A 19835-nucleotide genomic window follows, 5' to 3' on the forward strand; every position below is an offset into this window, starting at 1 on the left:
GAGGAGGGCGGGTTCTCATATGCAAACTTACAGTTAAAGCGAGCCTATATCACACACACACACACAAACACACGCACGGATAAAACTGTAAGCATTATACATGCATATTCACATGATTACGCAACTGTCAACCCGTCTGTGTTGCCATGGCACTGAGCTGATGAAAAGGACAGAGGAGAGAGAGCGGTACACAGAGGGAGAGAGAGAGAGGGTGGGAGGGAGGGAGAAAGTGTGGAAGAAATGGACAGTATTTCTCAACAATATTTTACAGTGTAGTGAATGAAGAATATCAAGTTTATTGTCTTTGTTTCTTGTCTGCTCAGGTGTCACACGAATTTGCCATCAACTTTAACCCCACCAACCCATTCTGTTCAGGTGAGTTACTGTGCAGCAGTCCCAGATGCCATCGGTGACCTTGCTTGTACCTTTAATAAATATTCACGAATAGATATTCACATTTTTACATCATGCCTCAATTTAGTTTTTATTTTATTGGACTAATCTGTGTAGCCCGACCGATACTGTATATTTGAAGCAACTACAAAAATACAATCTGATTGGGATCTCCATTATATTTGACCAACAAATGCAGTAAGCGGGACATTTTACATTTGAAACAAACTGTAGTTTATATTAATGCTGTGCAATTAATCAAATTTAATCGTGATTACAATTTTGGCTCCTAACGATCACAAAAACAGAGTAATTCCAGATTTTTTTTATTATTTGCACATTATGTTAAGTAAACTCTTTTTTTGTCTTGTGTTTTGAGTGAAAAAAAAGTTCAAACAGGAAGGGGAATTTCATAGTTCAAGCTGCTTTGTTTAACTGTTAAATTCAATAATTGCAACATCTTTCCAAAAGTCTTAGTCTAAGTATTTGTGTTAAATAGTAGATAGATAGATTTTTAACCTGACAAGCCAGACCCACATCAAGATGTTGGGTCTGGGAACTCACCATTGGCAGGGCTCAATCCGAGGGGCGGGATAAAGGGTTGTCTTTTAAATTCCCTCTGCACTCATAGCCAACCAGAGCAACGCTCGTTGATAGATTAAACTTTTGCCGTATCCGGTCGGCAAAACTCCGAACACATCTTCCTTTTTTAAGAATGACTTCAGTGCTTAACTCCAAGTCTTCCAGAGTCTCGGCCAAAGCCGATTCCAAAGACCGCTGTTCGCCAGCAGCAGCAGCCATCTTCTTTGTTTTCAAGTAGCAGGGAATTCACGCAGAACCGTCGCAACTCTGCCCTCCTTATGTTAAGCCCGCCCACCTACTCTATACACAATGTGATTGATCTAACCAGAATTTGGTTTTTCCAGCTCGCAAGCCAACAGAGAGTTGCTAGACTGACCCTAGCGGCAAATTATATTTGCTGCCGGTAGGGTGCGTCTAGATTTCTAGGCTACGTGATTTTAATATTGACCAAAATAAATAAAGTGATGATAGATTTTTCCGAGCAGCCCTAGTTTGTAGCGTACATAAACGTAGAGTATGTAGTGGTCTCACTGATCTTAAAATGCCTAAAAAATAATCTTTGGCATTTCTGAACTGCAATATCATTATACTTATTGCCAATATGCGATCCCAAAAAGGTAATATTGTCCAATATATCTGTCTTGATAGAAACTTGGGCTGGGGCAGTGAAGCCCATTGCAACACTGTACAACAACACTGTATGGGATATTGTTACAAACAAACCTTTAACTATTAACAAGAACCATCTGAACCTTTGCCTGGTCTCGATGCCTCATCAGCATACCGACTTGTTTTCTGTTTACAACACTATTCCATTTATAATAACATCAGCTGAAAACACTGTTGCTTATTTATACTTATGTTGTTGGCTATTTTGTGGCCTGGACCCACATCCTCTGTCAACAAGCAGTATTAACACATAGGAATTACTAAGCATTTTCTTTCCTTATGAAGATGAGAAATATTGTCTTATTTGTTTATAGATATCCTGTCAGGCCCCTATTAAATATGACTACACTAGTGTTGCAACAGCAAAAAGGTTGCCACCACTGTGTGAGAAACTGAAACAGAATTAAAGGGGTGATAGAATGATTATATAGGGTATTTCACACTGTTCCTTATGGTCTCCTAATGGGGTATGTAACATTGGTTGGGCTGAAAATGGCCTGGTTGATATTTTATGGGCCCTTATGCATCCCTGTGTTTTGGCCCTATTTGTAACAAGAGCTTTTCTTCCAAATATAATACAAAAATTCTTCCCTTTGTGGATACTACCGGGGCTCCGCGGCCCCGGTAGTGCAGTAGTGAATTTTGTCACGCCACTTACATAACATCATTCCCCAATGTCTTATAAAGCTAACCGTTGTGTCCGATTTGATTTTAAGGCATTTTTATGAATGCGAGCCGTCTTTGTAGGACGAGCAGCTGCTTGCTATATGTCCCATTCATTACAATGGGGAAATATCGCAGCTAGCTAGCTACACTTTCGGCATAATTAAAGTATATTTACAGTTTGAATTTCGTCACGCCACTTATATAACATCATTCCCCAATGTCTTATAAAGCTAACCGTTGTGTCCGATTTGATTTTAAGTGAACTGATGATGTTTAACTGATGCATTTTTGTGAATGTCAGAGTTAGGAGGAGGCTAGCTAGCTCTCATTGATGGACTCCAGCTCACCGCGGGCTCTATCAATGAGACTCGCGGACAAGAGGCGTTTATTTCCCCGATTGTTTGTTTAAATAACTCAACACACATATCCATTAGAAGATTAACTGGAACCTGCGGGCTGCGGTAAGAGATTGCGGGCGTAACAAGCTCACTGACCGCGCTCTCAGTCACTCACCGGCCGGTCGGTAGCAGGGAGAACAGCGAGCTGCAGGGCCTGGAGATCTGTCAGCGGCGTGTAGTAGTCCAGTCACCCAGAAAAGGGTGAGTTTGCGCGGGTATTGAGCACCGGGCCACCGGCCGAGCTCAATCTAGCTCACAGCAGGCCGGGGTCTGTGACAGAGGACAGGCAGGGCAGCGATGTAGCAACCCAGGCAGCACCGGCCGCTTAACTCCGACATACAGTCGGACAAAATTTGCAATTAGCCATCCATTTTCGTAAAACGGCCCATATTTGAGCTTTACATAGTTGATTTCTCGCATAAAAAAGTTTCAGAAGTAAATTTTGTAATGGAATAGCAGAGATCTGCGTGACCTAGATTCAGAAGACTACCTGATCTCAGGTCAGTTGTGTAGTATGTAAATGTTGGGGCATGACTGTTCCCTTAATACACCCATGGGCGTGGGTCTTGGGAGGTTGACGTCAACTTCCAGCTTTGTTGAGATTTGCCTGTTTTCAGCGGCAGTTTCAAAATATGAGATTTTCATAGTAAAGGGGTGTCAATGGGATTTTGAGCTTCTATGTATGTCCTATTTACCCACCGAACTGTCGTTATTCAACTATGACGTAAATCGGTTTTGCATTCTATCACCCCTTTAAAGTTCAATTAAAAGGACAGAAGAATATAGTCCCATTTTCTCTACAAACATTTTGACATAAGGCTACAATGCCATTGTGACTTTGTGGAAATACATTTAACACTACAGAGAAAGAGCTAAAACACCACTGCAATAGAAACTGGAGTATTATTTATTTTTAACAAGAATGCAGGACACCCTGAAAAAAAAGACATGTCATCTCCAGATCATGTGACAGCAGCAGGTTCTGTACTCCTCTATAAGTGTCTTACTGAGTCTGAGTAATCCCCATTTAATTTTTTATTTTAATTAAGGGATTTTAAAAAAAATGTAAAACACTTTGATAAAATAGAGTTCACCTTACATACCAAGTTGCCTAAAATTTTTAAATTTGGACCAGTGATAAAAAGATCCAGAAAAGTTATTTATTGATTGTGTACAACTCTTAAGAGGTTAAATTATGGAGATAGATTCATCTCAATATAATTTGTGTGAGCAGATAGACAATCCCTATGTAAATGTGTAATCTGTAGATATCAAAAACCTTCCACAAATACAAAAAAGATTTCAAAACTCCTACAAATATTTTTGCAAATATGAAATGGATCTGCAGGAGGTAATATTTCGAGATTAAAGTCTTAAATTTACCACATAAAAACTTACAAGATTTTTTTTTTACAAGAAATAAACTCACAAATTTACGACTAAAGTCGGTAAAGGAACCACATTGCTTCAGAATCACCACAGACCATATACCGTATATTAATAGTATATTGCAATCGGATTTAGCAATTACGAAATACTTGTGATTTTAGCCCCAAATCACTATATTATCATAAGCATCCGGACTTTGAAGAGACATTGTCATGAATTGTGCTCCAACCAAGTTTGGGCTGTTTTTGGTAATTTTTGCTATAATAGCTTGCCGGTGCTGGAAAGGTTTCTTTTCAACATGTAAATATCAGCCAATATATTTATAATAGCAAATATACCTCTGTGAAGTTCAGTACATCGCCATATCCAATGCTGGGAAGAGGGCAAGCCCTGCCATCAAAAAAACCCGCCACTGTGGACGCGTACCTTCACGCGATCAAAGTTGCGCAAATATCTGCAATGCTGCAGTGTGGATCAATCAATCAATCAAAATTTATTTGTATAGCGCTTTACAACAACCAGCAGGTATCCAAAGTGCTTCACATCAGGAACTAAGAAAAAAACAACATATCTTGCAATAAGAATAATGAAACGAAGAAAACAGGAAAATCATAAAAGGTTACATAGAAACAGGAAAAGGAAATTGTCACACCATGAGTATTATAAGCCATTCTAAATAGCTAGGTTTTGAGTTTAGACCTGAAAAGAGCAACCTCTGTAGTTGTGCGAATATCAGGGGGTAACTTGTTCCAGAGTCTCGGGGCAGCAACCGCAAAAGCCTGATCACCCCATCGTTTGTACCTTGACCTTGGGACTTCTAAAACCAGTTGGTTAGAAGACCGCAGAGACCGGCTGTGCTCACGCAGGGTTAAAATCTCGGATAAGTACTCTGGGGGCAGACCATTAAGGGCCTTAAAAACAAACAATAAGATCTTAAAATCTATTCTAAAACGCACACGGAGCCAACGTAGGGTGTAAAGAACGGGAGTGATGTGTGCACGTCTAGATGTATTTGTTAAAAACCGAGCAGCAGCATTTTGCACAAGTTGAAGGCGTGAGATGGAGGTTTGATTCAAACCAACATAGAGAGCATTACAGTAATCCAACCTTGAACTAATAACAGCATGGATCGCTTTTTCTAGATCATGCCTGTTAAGGAATGGCTTAACTTTAGCTAGGAGACAGAGCTGGAAAAAGCTCATTCTCACAACATTGCTGATTTGCTTGTCAAATTTCATGTTGCATTCAAAAGTAACCCCCAAATTTCTGACAGCTGGCTTAAAGTATGAAGCCAGTGCTCCCAAACTCAAAGATGGACCGTTTGTCGTGGCTGAAGTACTGAAGATGATACACTCTGTTTTAGTTAAGAAAGTTTTGTGACAGGAGTTTTGTGGATGTACCATAAGAATAATCAGGACCTGAGGCCTATGTCTATAAGATAGAATATGTTATCAATAAGCAAGCAGAATGGATATGATAATGAAGCACTGACAACTCGCTGTGAAAAGGTATACGTTTTTGTGTGTGTGTGTGTGTGTGTGTGTGTGTGTGTGTGTGTGTGTGTGTGTGTGTGTGTGTGTGTGTGTGTGTGGAGGGGGGGAGGGGGGTCCTAAACTAACTATTTTAAAAGAGAAGACATTTTGGGGACTGAGCCAAGTGTTCAGCAAATAAACTCATTCACACATTTAATTGTCTGGTTGTATTTAGCTGATTGGAGTCTGAAATAGCACTGCTGATGAGAAACAATCATTTTCATGAGCTTTTAGCCCTGAGTTGAAAATGTGTCACTTCAGCTGGGAGATATGCGTAATAGACACTTTTTCATATATGTGGCCCATCGTTATTTCCCCCCTATTACAAACCTCTTTTCCTCCTCTTTTCGTTGTCTCTCTCCTGCCCCTCATGCTGTCTCTCTCCTGCCCTCACCACCTCTTACCCATCTTTCAATTTAAGGTTTGTTGGAATTTGAATTCTTTCTTTCTCTCTCTCTGTGTAGGTGTGGAGGGTATTGCCCAGGCCTACTCTGCCTGTCTCCCTCACATTCGTTTCTACGGCCCAACTAACTTTGCTCCAATCATCAGCCATGTAGCACGTTTTGCTGCCCAGGCACTTCAACAAGAGAATGCAGCGGTAGGTGGCAACATCTTACTTATCTGACTTTCCATGTTTTAATTATTCTTTAGTTGAATCTGTACAACAATGATGAGAAACAGGGGATAATACATTATGTAAAACATTTGCAAATATGCAGACTGTATTGCAGTTTCCATTACAAACAGTAACCACTACAACTCCATGCCTAGACGCAGCCAGCCATCAACTGAAATCCGTCAGAACACACCTACCCGTAAAGGCCCACATGTCCATTTTTCAGACATAGACTGTAAACTTATATACATGTAGCATCTGCGATAGATTTCTTAAAGAGACCCTATTGTGCTCCCCTTCCTTTAGTGTATGGTATAGTAACATGTGTTTCAGGAGATAATATAATCTATACCTTTTTTCAGCCAGGAGGTGATTATAAAATGCAGCTACATTTGAGCAAAATGGTTACAGTAAACATGGCAGCTAAGAATGTAGTAGTACTTTTTATGAATTTGTTATGATATATTGATTATATCCTGTATAATAAAAAAAATCTGAAATCTCACAATCTGCTGTAGTAAAATTAATAAATTCATGTATCAAAACCCATTTGGTTTTTCACAGGAAACATGTTAGTAGATACATTTATAATTAGATTAACTTTGGTATTATTTTGCAACACAAGCAATGTTAGTCTAATTCTTAGATACTTAGATAAAAACAAAGAGTGAGGTGAGTGCTACTTTCCATGTAGTTAGTTACATAATTTAATAATTGATTATACTGATAGCAATCTTTTGGATTGGATTGGCCAGCTGACCAATCATAGCAGACTGGGCTTAGGGGCAGTAGGGGGGGCAGGAGCTCAGACAGAGGCGTTGTAGCAATGGCCAGTATTGGAAATATAATTTGTTTTTTGAACATCAAAGCATGTAAACCTATTGTAGAAGACCCCAAAAATACAAATATGATGCTTAAACGGAGCATGATAGGACCTCTTTAAGGAAATTAAGTCAAATTAAAGCAATGTCTATTCAGTTTGCTTCATTGTCTGGGGAAATTGATTTTTGACTGCAAATGTCAACGCCAATCCTGCCATGTAAGCACAGGTCATGATCGCAATGCAGACAAGTCCTGTCGAGAGAAGGGCTTTGAAACCGAACTTGTCATTCAAAAGACCCTTTCCTTTATCCAACTCTGCTCAAGGAAGTTTGTTTAACCACCAAAGCCATACAGGGTGAGGCACATTACATTACATGTAATTTAGCTGACGCTTTTATCCAAAGCAAATTACATTTGCTATACTGTATATGTCAGAGGCCACACGACTCTGAAGCAACTCAGGGACACATTGATTGATGTATCGCAGTGGGAGTTGAACTCAGATCTCCCACACCAAAGGCATGTGTCATATCCACTGCGCCATCCCCACCCACACATCCTCTTGGCGTGTTCGGTGTTAGGTACATACCTGCAAACTAGTCGCTTTTCGGCAAAAATCGCCGTTTTAAATGGGAAAATGTCATCCACGTGAATCGGGGGGGGGGGCCTTAACGACCGTTATCTATCGGACCGAATAGCAACGCGGATTTCGGTGCCTTATTTAGCTGCCACTTAAATGCCTGCGCTTCTCTCTGATGCTCCGAAAATGGACGTTAGAGGAAAATGTAAAATCTCCGCACGGGACGCTAGTTAACACTACACTGGACAGCAGGTAACGTTAGCCTACCGTTAGCTCGCAGCTGGAGTAAAGACGGTTAAAATGCTGACAGCTAAACGGTGTAAAAGTGTGTCTGTATTTCACTGTAGAGGATTTCAACAGTCTGCTGCTGCTGTTGTCTGAAAAACAACACAGATGTTGCGTTCACTTGAAATTCGCCTCGCCAGACTCGTGCTGCATTCAAAGTTGTTGTAAAATACCCTTTTCCCATCCAGTGGTTGTTTTTGTCATTTAACAGGAATTTACTGGTGAAAAAAGTTAGTGTTATAAGTTATTGTTTTTACATTTTTAATAAATCATTTCATTTTGACCCTGTGGCCTTAGCAATAAACAAGCCGTTCTTTAATTTCGCCGACTGTCGTTTTGGGCTCTTTTTATTTTTTAGATCAACTTTTTATTGTTTTATATTTTTTAACATACAGAACAGACAAATACAATTGAACAAGATGCTCCTTTTTTAAATATATATATATATAGTAGTATAAAGTATCGTTTTAGCACCCTTTATTTTCTTCTCGGGGGGCGGGCGGAATGTGTCACCTTTTTCAGCCCTTCTGAGTTTGCAGGTATGTAGATAATGGCATCCCAGATCACATTCCTCAGGAACACCTTCAGCACACCGCGGGTCGCCTCGTACAACATACCGGAGATGCGCTTCACTCTGCCGCGGCGAGCCAGACGGATGGCGGGTTTGGTGATCTTCTGGATGTTATTACGGAGCACTTTGGTTTCTGCTAGCCATCCACAACGTTACTGCCATGGATGTATTATAAGGTTACTGCTGCATCGCTTCCTGTTTTTCCCAACTATGTAGCGCCCAAGGCCTGAATCATAGAATGTGCGTGCGTCAATCGCCCGTCCAAAAAAATAGTGGCGTTAAAAGGAATTTGCGTTAACTTGTTATTATCGCATTTACAGCAATTACAGTTTGCAAGTCTCAAATGAGCAGTATTTGTCTTGGCTGCATAGAGACTATTCAAACCACAACTACATGTGCAATCACTGCTGCTGCTCTAGCACAGCTTCTAAATCTGTCACTTGGGGACCCAAATAAGATAAGTATTTGCATTTGAGCCACAGACTTGTTTAGTGTGAGGCAGCAGTGGTTAGCACTGTCTAAGGTCCTGGGTTTTAACTCCAGTAAGGCCCACAGGTGCAGCAGCAGAGTCATGTCAAGCCAGTTAAAGATGCAGTAGGTAAGTCTTATAAAACTAACTTTCTGTCATATTTGCTGAAACTGGACCCTATGTTCCAGTAGGACTACATGAATTATGTAATATAAAAAAAATCCAGCTCCTCTGGCACCACCTACAGCCTGTAGTGCGAATGGCAAAATTCCACCGCTCCCGGTTGATTTTCTCCAATCAGGGCCACATGCGGTGTCTATCTGCCTGTCAATCACTGCTCATGCACGCACACGCATATAATAGGGTTCTCCCCTCCCCTCCCCCTTCCCCGCACACGTGCTGCAGAAAGGTTTCCCAAAACTCAGGTGAATATTGAAGTGGCTTTTCAGAGGTGGCGTGAGCTCCGGGATTTTAAAGATCTTAAGAACGATGCCGATGTAGCCACATTTCTTCTCAACAGGTAACAGAATTACCATGAATGATTTATCTTTCACTTGGTTATTAGTAGTCAAAAGTCCACAAAGCTAGGTTGGTGAGGATAATATTAATGTTTGCACAGTGGTCGGTCTGATATGATGCTGAAATGGCTAACGCTAGCCTGCTAGTTAGCATCGTTTTACTGTTGGTGAGTAAAGTTAACATTGTGTTAGTGTTTAGTTATTGAAAATGTTGTCTGACATGCCGGCAGTTCTGTCAAACTCCCTTGTGTGGGAGGGGCTTAGGAGACGGTTTGGGCTGCAGCAGGGAAGGGACTGAGAAGTTGTCGATGTTCAAATTTGTTGGCAAAGTCCTAGGGCTTCACAATCTTACCTACAGCAGCTTTAATCTATTTTAATTTCCAATTGCATGTTTCTAATTCAGAGCTAGCAATGCAAAAAAAAACAGGTCATTTTATAAAAAAAACAAAAACAACAATCCTTTAAAAAAAATAAAAATAGGCTGTGCAGATGGAAGACGTTTATCCCTGTCCATGGTTCAGTCTGTTTCAATGTCTTTTTTCATGTTGGACTGCGTGATTACACTGCATTTTCAACTAGATGAGTTTGAAGCACAAAATCAGAGGTCTCGCACATGTTGCTGACGTCTGTAGGGCAGCAAGACTCGGGTTACATTACCCGTGAAGCTCAACATCATGTTCCCACTGGGGTCATTCATACAAAAGAAATTACAAATGTGTGACACCTCACAGGAGCTTCAGATTTACAAATGTTCAACAAATGGTAGGTAGATGTCCCCGTCTTGTATGTATCCAGTGGATTGTTGCCTGCCTAAATCTGGAGAGAGTGCAGTAGCTGGGTATCATTATGCTCCCATGGTGCTTTTTGTCCCTAATTGTATCTTGTCACCCTCTGGAGAACAAATACACGAGCAAAATACACAAAGGATTGTACTCGTCTGTGTGTTGTGTGCCAGAATCCTTTGGTTGCAGGCCATTTTCTTGTTTTATATTACAGGGAGTTCAAACAGGGGTGGAACATAGGAAGGAGTGACAGACAATGAGATGTGACAGCTGCAGCAGAAGTGTGGACCACATACTGGGGTAGTAGTTAGACTGGTTTGTGTGGTATGTGTATGTGTGTGTGTGTGTGTGCGTGTGGGGGGGGTAAGTGGGTGTGTAGGTTGTAGGCTGCACAGATCGGCTGTTGCTCTGCCTCAATGTTCCTGTTCCTTTAGATAATAAGAGAACCTGCGACTGCAGACTGTGTAAGAACACACTCCTGTTACCGACATACTTACACACACACACACACACACACGCAAACACACACACACAGGCTGCAGGCCAGTGCAGTTTGTGCGTGTCCCAGTGTGTAAGCGACCCTGTCTGTATGTGTGATAATGATTCTCTAATGAGCGCTGCTGTTAGCACATTAAAGAGACAGGCTTCAGAGCCCTCCCTGTGTGTGTGTGTGTGTGTGGGGTTGTAGGCTGTACAGATCGGCTGTTGCTCTGCCTCAGTGTTCCTGTTCCTTTAGATATCAAAAGAACCTGCAACTGCAGACTGTAAGAACACACTCCTATTACCGACATACTTACACACACACACACATGCACAGGCTGCAGGCCAGTGCAGTTTGTGCGTGTCCCAGTGTGTAAGTGACCCTGTCTGTATGTGTGATAATGATTCTCTAATGAGCACTGTGTGTGTGTGTGTGTGTGTGCCTCTGTGCCTTTGCTATAAATGGTCAGTTCCTTGGCATAAGTGAAGTCACAGTTGTATTGGATGATCAATATCAATATGTTTTACAATGATTGGCTTATTTACACTTACAGACATGTGGCTAGTAACGTCCAATAATATCCATGGAGGTTTATAGCGCAGTAATTATAACCCAACACTTTCATGGTTTACTCTATAGATCCCGCTCATGCCTACGCCGTTTGCTGCTGCAGCTCCCATCACCACCCCAACCTCCTTACGTGGTAGTTCATGTTGTTGATTTATTGTTTTTATTTATTGTTCATGTATTGTATGCGTTGGGGGATTAGCTCTCTTTTTTGCCTTTTCCACCAAATCTAACTGTACAACCATTTTGCCATAAATGGTCAATTCCTTGGCATAAGTATCTGACTAAACTATGAAACAAACCAATTTTTAAGTTTTTGAGGTGATTCTCAGCTCATATCAGTCTATAAAAACTACTTTCCCCTTACACTTACTCATCATTTTTTTGTAAACTCAAAATTGTATGTCACAATCCTGTCTGAGTAAAAATCTATTTTGTGATGTGATTGGTCTGTAGGCAGGTTTTTGACACGTTTTGATCTGAACATCTGAAGTTAACTTGCTCAGGACAGCATATATTACCATGTTGGCTAACCCACTAATCTCACCCCGTGGTACAGGCCTCTGGTGTTTCCCCAGTTTGTTTTGACTGTTTGCACTGAATGGAACCTGATTTGTTTCATCATTGTGTTAATGCTCAAAAAATTGGCCCAATAGTGTGTCTGTGTGTGAGTGTGTGCGCGTGCGTGTGTAGGTGTGTCTGTTTGTCTGTGCGTGTTTGTATTTATTTGTGTATGCGCAGTAAGATGGTAGGATGTACTTTATGCATTACGACTAGATTTCACAGCTTTGTAGAATTTTTATCTCAAATTGGTTGATGTGTTTGTCATTAAGATTGTTAGATGTTTCATATCTAATTATAATTAAAAATAACAAAAACAAAGTAGCTTGTCTAAACATGTAACCTCACTGGAAATGTTTCATGTCTAATGATTGTCCCCTCAGCTGCTGCAGTTTGAGGAGTTTCTTGTGTGAGTTTGGATGGTTTTGTCACCTAAATGTCTTTGGTGTGTGTGTGTGTGTGTGTGTGTGTGTGTGTGTGTGTGTGTGTGTGTGTGTGTGTGTGTGTGTGTGTGTGTATATATATATATATATATATATATATATATATATATAAAATGTACTGTATAAACAATGTACAGTTTACTCATAATTTGCTAATTTAACCTTTAGGGTGATGCAGACTGGCTGGCTGCACATGGTCTTTTACATATTTCTGTGGCAGATATGTTGTGCTTTACATCTTCACCCTAATGCTTTGCTAATACCACTTGCAAAGCACTGGGTTTACAGTATTACAGTATTTCGCTCTTTTCTAACACCATAGTTTATTTGTTTTTTGTTTTTTTACCTTTGTGAATTTGTTTTTTTGTAAATTAAGAATAAGAAGAGACAGGATGAGTGCCATTTGTCTGCACAGTCCATCTCCAGACCTGGCCATGAAACGTATCTTCCACTTTATACAGATACACATTTCTGTGTGCCCTTTATGCATTCAATATGGTTAAAAATCCAACAAGAAACTTCAACACGTATGGATTCCAACTGCTACAGGACCTGATGCTTTTCCTTCTGATTCACTGCAAATTATTCACCATTTGTTCTTCCTTTCGTTTTTCATCTATTCCCCTTGTTCATCTGTGGATTCTTTTTATTCTTCTTGTTTTCTTCCACCATTTTTTTCCTGGGACAGATGGTGTGCTCTGTTATATGAATGGAGCCCAACTTGCTGCGATGCAGAAAAGCTTTCATTCTGTTTTCCATGTTGTCATCCAGCTCTCTGTCTCCCTCTTCTTAAATTATTTCCTGTCTCCTTTTCACTGTCACACCTAACACTCTCTGAAATGTCCTTTTTTTTTTTTTTCATTTCTCCCTGGTCTCGGTCTTTGTTCTAGCCCTCCTTGTCCGCCTCCACAACATTATGTCACTTTGCTTAGCATTATTGACAGCATAATCATAATGATTATAACTGATTGTCTCAGTCTTCTTTCTTGATGCAGATTTCTGTTCAAGTGACTTTGGAAGAGATTCAAGATTTAGCAGTGACATCACATGAAAATGGGATTTCTCATTTCCATCATTTCTCTCTCTATAACTTCCATTCCACCATCCCTTTTCCCCTCTGCAGCAGTACTTCACTCTCCTCATTATAACGGACGGTGTCATCAGCGATATGGACGAGACGCGTGATGCCATCGTACAGGCGTCTAAGCTACCCATGTCTATCATCATTATTGGCGTGGGCAACGCAGACTTCGCTGCCATGGAGTTCTTAGATGGAGACGCCAGCGTTTTAAGGTCCAACACAGGAGAGGAGGCTGTTCGGGACATTGTGCAGTTTGTCCCTTTCAGGGATTTCCGAAATGTGAGTATCGGTCTCAGTGGAATGACATGGAACCTGCATGCACTCAAAGAAAAGAAATAGAGATCTGCTTCAAGTTGTACGTTGACTGTAACAGGACAATTAAGAATGTAGATTGGTGTCAAGTACGTTAAGTCGTTGACTTCCAAATGTTGTTCCTAAAAACCAGCAGCTACAAAAATCCGATGAGTAAACTCAAGTATGAGTGTGGCAAATTAAAATTGAAAATATAAAACAATAAAATAAAGTAGAAATGGCAACAACGCCACCTAGATTAAAAGAGCCTAGCAATCTGTAAAAAGGCTGCACAGGTTCTTAAAATCAGGGGTGAGCGGAGTTATAAAACACAAACCAAGGTTAAGACTTTACAGTAAATGTATTCATATACGGTATATTTATCAGTCCTTCCAGAAAAATGCAGAGTTTTTTTTTTTGATTGTTGCGGACAAAAATCCTTGATTATGCGGCACATTTTCTCAAAAATGCGATGGAATATGCAGGATATTTATGCAATTTTATGTGATGAAATTGCGGGAACTTGCAAAAATTGCAGGAACTTGCAAAAACTGCGGTTTGATGAAAAAGAGAAAAAAAAGTGATTCCCCCAACACCCTGCCTTTTCGATGATGTTAACGTTGCGTAATTACGTCACTTCATAATGTTCCCATGGCAACAGGGGAAAATGGCTGCTCTTGTGTGAAGTAAACGCAACATTTTTCAAGATATATGTGACTTTTTTGCAACGAAAATGCGGGGATTATGAAATCATGCAAGCCCCGAATATTTTGCATGGAAATCGCCTGAAATCGCATTTTTCTGGAGGGACTGATTCATAGTTCTGGCGACATCCCATGTCCTGCCAATGGCTGCAGCCTGGGATTAAGAGACAAGGATGTTGCTTCAGTTATAAAATCGCAATGACACCCCTCTGCTGTTCCATGTCTCTTGCCCTACTCTTGCCTGCGGCGCTCCTTCCGATGCCGCTACACTCTTCCCAGCTTGTCCGATTGTCCTCAAAGCACTCGCCCAGGGAACTCCACCAGCCGGCAATCTCAGATGCTGACTGCCACGAGTCGAGGAGCCGGGGATGCAATTTAAGGAAAGTGAGATGCACCATGTGTCTCTGTGCTTTTCCTCCTGCCACCAAGGTGTCACCTCTGGCTGGCCTTGTTTAGGTGCCGCAGGACATTCCGCCGGATGTCCGTCAGCTTCCTTTGTGTTTTGTCATTTGTCATTTTAAACTCCGGTGGATTTCTGAGGACTATGGTTAACTTCTCCTCAGATCTCTGCAGGGTAAATCTAGACAGCTGCCCAATCTGAGTTTTCTGTTGCACGACTAAAACAACCTTTGTACACGTTCCACCGAAACAAGTTCCTTCCAGATGCTATTTTGCAGCGGCACTGTTGCTCAGTCCCGCGCTTAGCACCGCCCATGACGATTGTGATTGGTGTAAAGAAATGCCAATAAACCAGAGCACGTTTCTCTTCCATCCCGGAATGCTGTGTAGACTCGCCAGACCCTCCACCGCGGCGCCATGAAGGAAGGTCTAGCAATGCGAGACTACACGCACCTGGTCCTCACCTCGGACCACGGGCAGGCGTGGTGCTGCTTCCCGGGTCCCCTCGTCCCCCGTCAGAGCTCCACGCCACCGGGTTCTTTTCCATCTGTTTCTCCTGTTGTCTCTCTCCTCGTGCTCTGGTTCTCTCTTGTCTCTCAGCTCCACACCTGCTACTAAATGGTCCTGTGTGTACACCTGCTGCTCGTTGGGTTAATTACTGGCTTCCACGGTGGGTGTGAAAAAGCTATACTGTTGAAAAACTACACAATAAAAACAACCAACTTAAAACATGCAAATAAAACCATGCAAAATAATATAACACACGCCATGCAATTAAAAACACTTTTGCCCTGTGAGTGAGCATTTCAAAAACGTTACTCTAGTGAAGTACTTGACTATGTTAATTTCCAGCTGTGGAATGTCCTCAGTGGAACTGTGTTGAAACATGAATAGTTAGAACAAAATATGTCTCTTTACATAGACGCGAGTTTCTGGTGAGTCATCCACAAAGTTTAACAGCCAAACAGCTCCCGGTGAAGTTTGACGTCTTTCAGTCACCATTTGCCGAGATGCCACTTGAGCTAATGTTTGGACTTGCTGATGTGATCTGCAGTGGCACTTTGACTCCATCTCAGTTCCGCGGTGGAGGCTTTACCTATGACATGATGTCATTCTGTCTGAATGTGAATGTGTTATTCAATTCGCCTGCTGCTACTCAGACTGTAGCTGCTCACACACAGCACACATCCAGGCTCTGCTTGATGAAGAGAGAGCTGCCTGGTTGTCTCAGACTGGACAGAGACACGTGCGTGTTGATGAGCATACATACAGGTTTGACGTGAGTGTCCATACACACAGGACTCACTTAGTGCATTTTTGTTCATTATTATATATTCTTATATATTGTGTGTGTGTGTGTGTGCGTGTGTGTGTGTGTGTGTGGGCTGGAGGTGGGCGAGCTGACTTCCTCTGTGGTGGGTGGAACACAGCATTTGCTGGCTTCGTTCCAGTTTATTGGTGGGAGGGTGAGAGACAGCAACAGACATAACAAAGAGGAAGATGGAGAAATTATTATTATTATTATTATAACCTTTATTCATTCAGGGAGGGCCGTTGAGAGCAAGCTCTCTTTTTCAATGACACCCTGATTACAGCACAAAAAAAAGGAAATAAAAACAATCTAAAAAAAAAAAATGACAGTAAAAATAAATAATCTGATCATAAAACAATACCCAAATTACAATATGTTGTGCAAATACATCTACTGATGCTACTGGACACATCTTCAGTGACGTTCCTGGAATCATTGGGTGTTTCGGGTCTTTCAACATCATACACCCTCATCCAGGCGACCCAGCTGAGGCTGATCAGACCCCAGCTTGTGTCCAGTTGGCGAATCTAGCTACTTTGACCCTCATGGATCTCCGCTCTTGAGCCATAGCCATCTTGAGGCTTTCTCTGCCGCGTCGGTGGTATTGTGGATGGCTCCTCACTCCATCGATGCCTAACACACTCAAGGCTCTGAACAGGGATCGGGCTGCAAAGCCCCTGCTTCCGACCTCTATTGGGAGACAACTTGCTCTCCATCCGGCTTGTCGACACTCGCCGACCAGTCCCTCGTGTTTGGCGAGCTTCCTTTCAAAGGCCTCTTCCAGGCGTTCTTCCCAAGGGACCGGTAGCTCCAACAGAACCACTTCTTTGGTGGACTCAGATAAGAGAACAGCATCTGGTCTTAAGTTGGTGGTCACAATGTGGTTGGGGTTGCTGCTCCAGGTCCACCAACAGCTGCCAGTCCTCTCATTGGATATAAAGAAAAAAAGACCAACAGTACACAAACATATGTGGAAAGGAGTGTCCATAAACATCCCACAACCATATGCAACCATCAGCCAGCACTGGTGCACTGGACGTGCAGATACCAGGGGTCTCATTAATAAACGTGGCGTACCACAAAACGGGGCTGAAAATGTGCATACGCAACTTCCCACGCAAAGGTTGTGATTTATAAAAAACAAACTTCAAGGGAGAATGTGCAGTCCTCCACGCGAACTCGGACCCATGCGTACGCACATTTTGGTGACAATGGGAATTGGCGACGCGGATGGTGACGTGGTGAACTGAAGTCAGACTGCAGAAAGTAAACGTGGGAAGAATGATGACTTGTCAAGTATTGATGCCTCACGCACATTTCTTCAATCCATATCATCCACATTACCATGAAGATTAAATCCAGCAGTGCTATTTGCGCTTGTAGTGAGTGATACTTATTCCATAAACACCTTGTAAAATCCAATTTTTAATTTAATAAAAATGTGTTATTAATGTTTAATCGGCGCTGTCTCGCTGTTACATTGTCTGCTGCGGAGCGCAGGAGGAGGAGATGGCCCGACTGCATGGAATACAGGATAGCATCAAATACCCTACAATTAGATAAGTGCAGAACACAGTGTAAATAACTAAATATCTGTCTTTAATACTGTGCATATATCATCAAATGTCAAAGTCTGGAAATACAGCCGTTCAGCTCTCATGCAATCGTTACACTTAATGTCCTCGTTTTCGATCCGAACAATACTGTTCGTGACAAAACCTCCATGAAGAAAAGTGTGTTTCCCTATTAGACTTTCGTCTTCAAATTGTATCTCGGGGTGGGGGATACCACTAGTTGATGCTGTGATTTTGGCAAAGTGTTAACAATCACAATATGTCGTAAACATAAATTCTGCAGTAAACTCGTGCGTAATGCTGCATGATGGCACTGCTGGCCCTGCAGGAGGACTACGCCAATGGAAGAATCAGGAGAAAAAGAGACTTCAGGGACCATGATGATGACTGGTTAATATGTCGATTTAAATTCCCTAAAGCTCTTGGATCTATGTACTGAATTGGGTCCAGTAGGGCAATGCGCAGGAAACGTGCCATCCCGGTCCAAATACAGGTTCTCGCCACTCCGGGGGCAACTGGCTGTTTCCAGAGGGAAATGTCAGACAGCTAAGTGTTATATATAAATATTATATATAATCTTCAACTTTATCACTAAGGCTTGTTTATAATATAGGCCTATAGTTCTGTTAAATCTTATCATATAGGTCTGGTATATATAAGCTGTCCCTGAGTGCCATAATGCCTGCCGTTTTGGACGGTATTATTAATATATGGTAGTCTATAGATCAGGTTTCCCTACACTGTACGAGAACAGGTCGAATTTATAATTCAATTTGTAGCAATTCACCAGCGTCTGAGAAGTTTTTAGCTTTTTCCCCACAAGTGGTCATGACTCGGTGTAACAAAAGAATTGCCAGGGTCATTAACATACTGATCAGCATTCACGAGGTGCTTTGCATTGACCATTAAATATGGGCGTGTACAGGGCAGGATAAGAGGCTGATTCACGTACGCACACTTGTGGGTAGTCTGTGATTTATAAAGGGAACATTGCTTACAGATGTGCGTATGCGTTAGTTTTATAAATCTGAATTATTTTTTTTTTGCCGTACGCCATTTTTGGCTTTTGGGCATACGTACACTTCAATCACCAGTAGTCTTACCTTTTTTCATCCTTCATTTTGTTCCGTGTTTTTGTAGAAATAAATGTGCTCTCTTGCTCCCTTTCTCTCTCAGGCACCCAAGGAGACACTCGCCAAGTCTGTCCTGGCCGAGCTGCCTCAGCAGGTCACCCAGTACTTTAAACAGCGGAATCTACCGCCCACCAACACAACGCCGAAGTGAGACGGCCAAAGACGAGAGCCCACACGCTGTACAATAGCTCATCAAAGCCTCTCTTCCTGTTTACGGCAAACAAGACAGAAGGAAAGTGTGTATATCAGCTGTGAACAACCATGAGTTGTGGACAAAAAAAAAATCAAAAAAAAAAATAAAACATTGAAGCTATCCCTGCCATTATATTTGCAAAGCTGTTACTGGTTAGAGAATGTTTTGTCAGTATCCAGTGCGAATCCATCAGAAGTGATTTTTCCTGTTTCTTAAAGCTTGAGAACGATAATAATGATGTGTAAAGAACCTTGCATGTCTACAGTGATGGCAGGTGTGTGAAAATGATATGGATATATATGAATATGCAGGTAAAACACTGGCCTTTTTTTTTTTTTTTGAGAAATGAAAAATATCCAGATTTATCAGGATGTAGTTTTTTTGTTGCTTTTTGCATGTGTGTCTTGTGATTGATACCATGTGATGGATACAACTCCTTGGTGTAAAGTCCCTTCTAAGCTGAAATACTGTATATCAGTGGATGAATCCTGTCCCGTTGTCGTATGGATCCTTTTCAGGTAGCAGATCAGATGAAGGCTGTTTGCTTTTGTGCTCATGTGTGGCAGACTCAGACTGAGCCTGAACAGAGCACTATTTCTTCACCCCTGCTCCGGCGTCAGAGGGGGCGGAAGGCTTTTAATTTTGACGTTTTGATCACCGGCCATCTCAGAAGGTGGGTTTTGATGCTCCACTATGCTGATTTGATTCAAGAGAACAGAACCAGAGGAGGGTGAGGCCTTAGTGGCAGCTGTAGCACTAACCCAAGATCGATGTGGGATACTGTGTGTGAACTGTATTAGGCTGTTAAATACGGAGCCATTTTG

General features: G+C 41.7%; 1 protein-coding gene across 2 annotated transcripts in view; it reads left to right on the plus strand.

The window, feature by feature from the left end:
• cpne2 (copine II) overlaps positions 1-19345 on the plus strand; it is a 66789-nt gene extending 47444 nt beyond the window's left edge. For both annotated transcript variants that reach the window (XM_039808015.1, XM_039808016.1), the window contains exons 13-16: positions 324-375; positions 6094-6227; positions 13448-13684; positions 18862-19345. In XM_039808015.1, coding sequence (XP_039663949.1) covers positions 324-375; positions 6094-6227; positions 13448-13684; positions 18862-18969 — 531 coding nt within the window. In that variant the 3' untranslated portion in view covers positions 18970-19345. The remainder of the gene's footprint in view (positions 1-323; positions 376-6093; positions 6228-13447; positions 13685-18861) is intronic.
• Positions 19346-19835: the final 490 nt, after the last annotated feature.

This window comes from Perca fluviatilis, chromosome 8 (genome assembly GCF_010015445.1).
Source record: "Perca fluviatilis chromosome 8, GENO_Pfluv_1.0, whole genome shotgun sequence".
NCBI classification, from domain to species: Eukaryota; Metazoa; Chordata; class Actinopteri; order Perciformes; family Percidae; genus Perca; species Perca fluviatilis.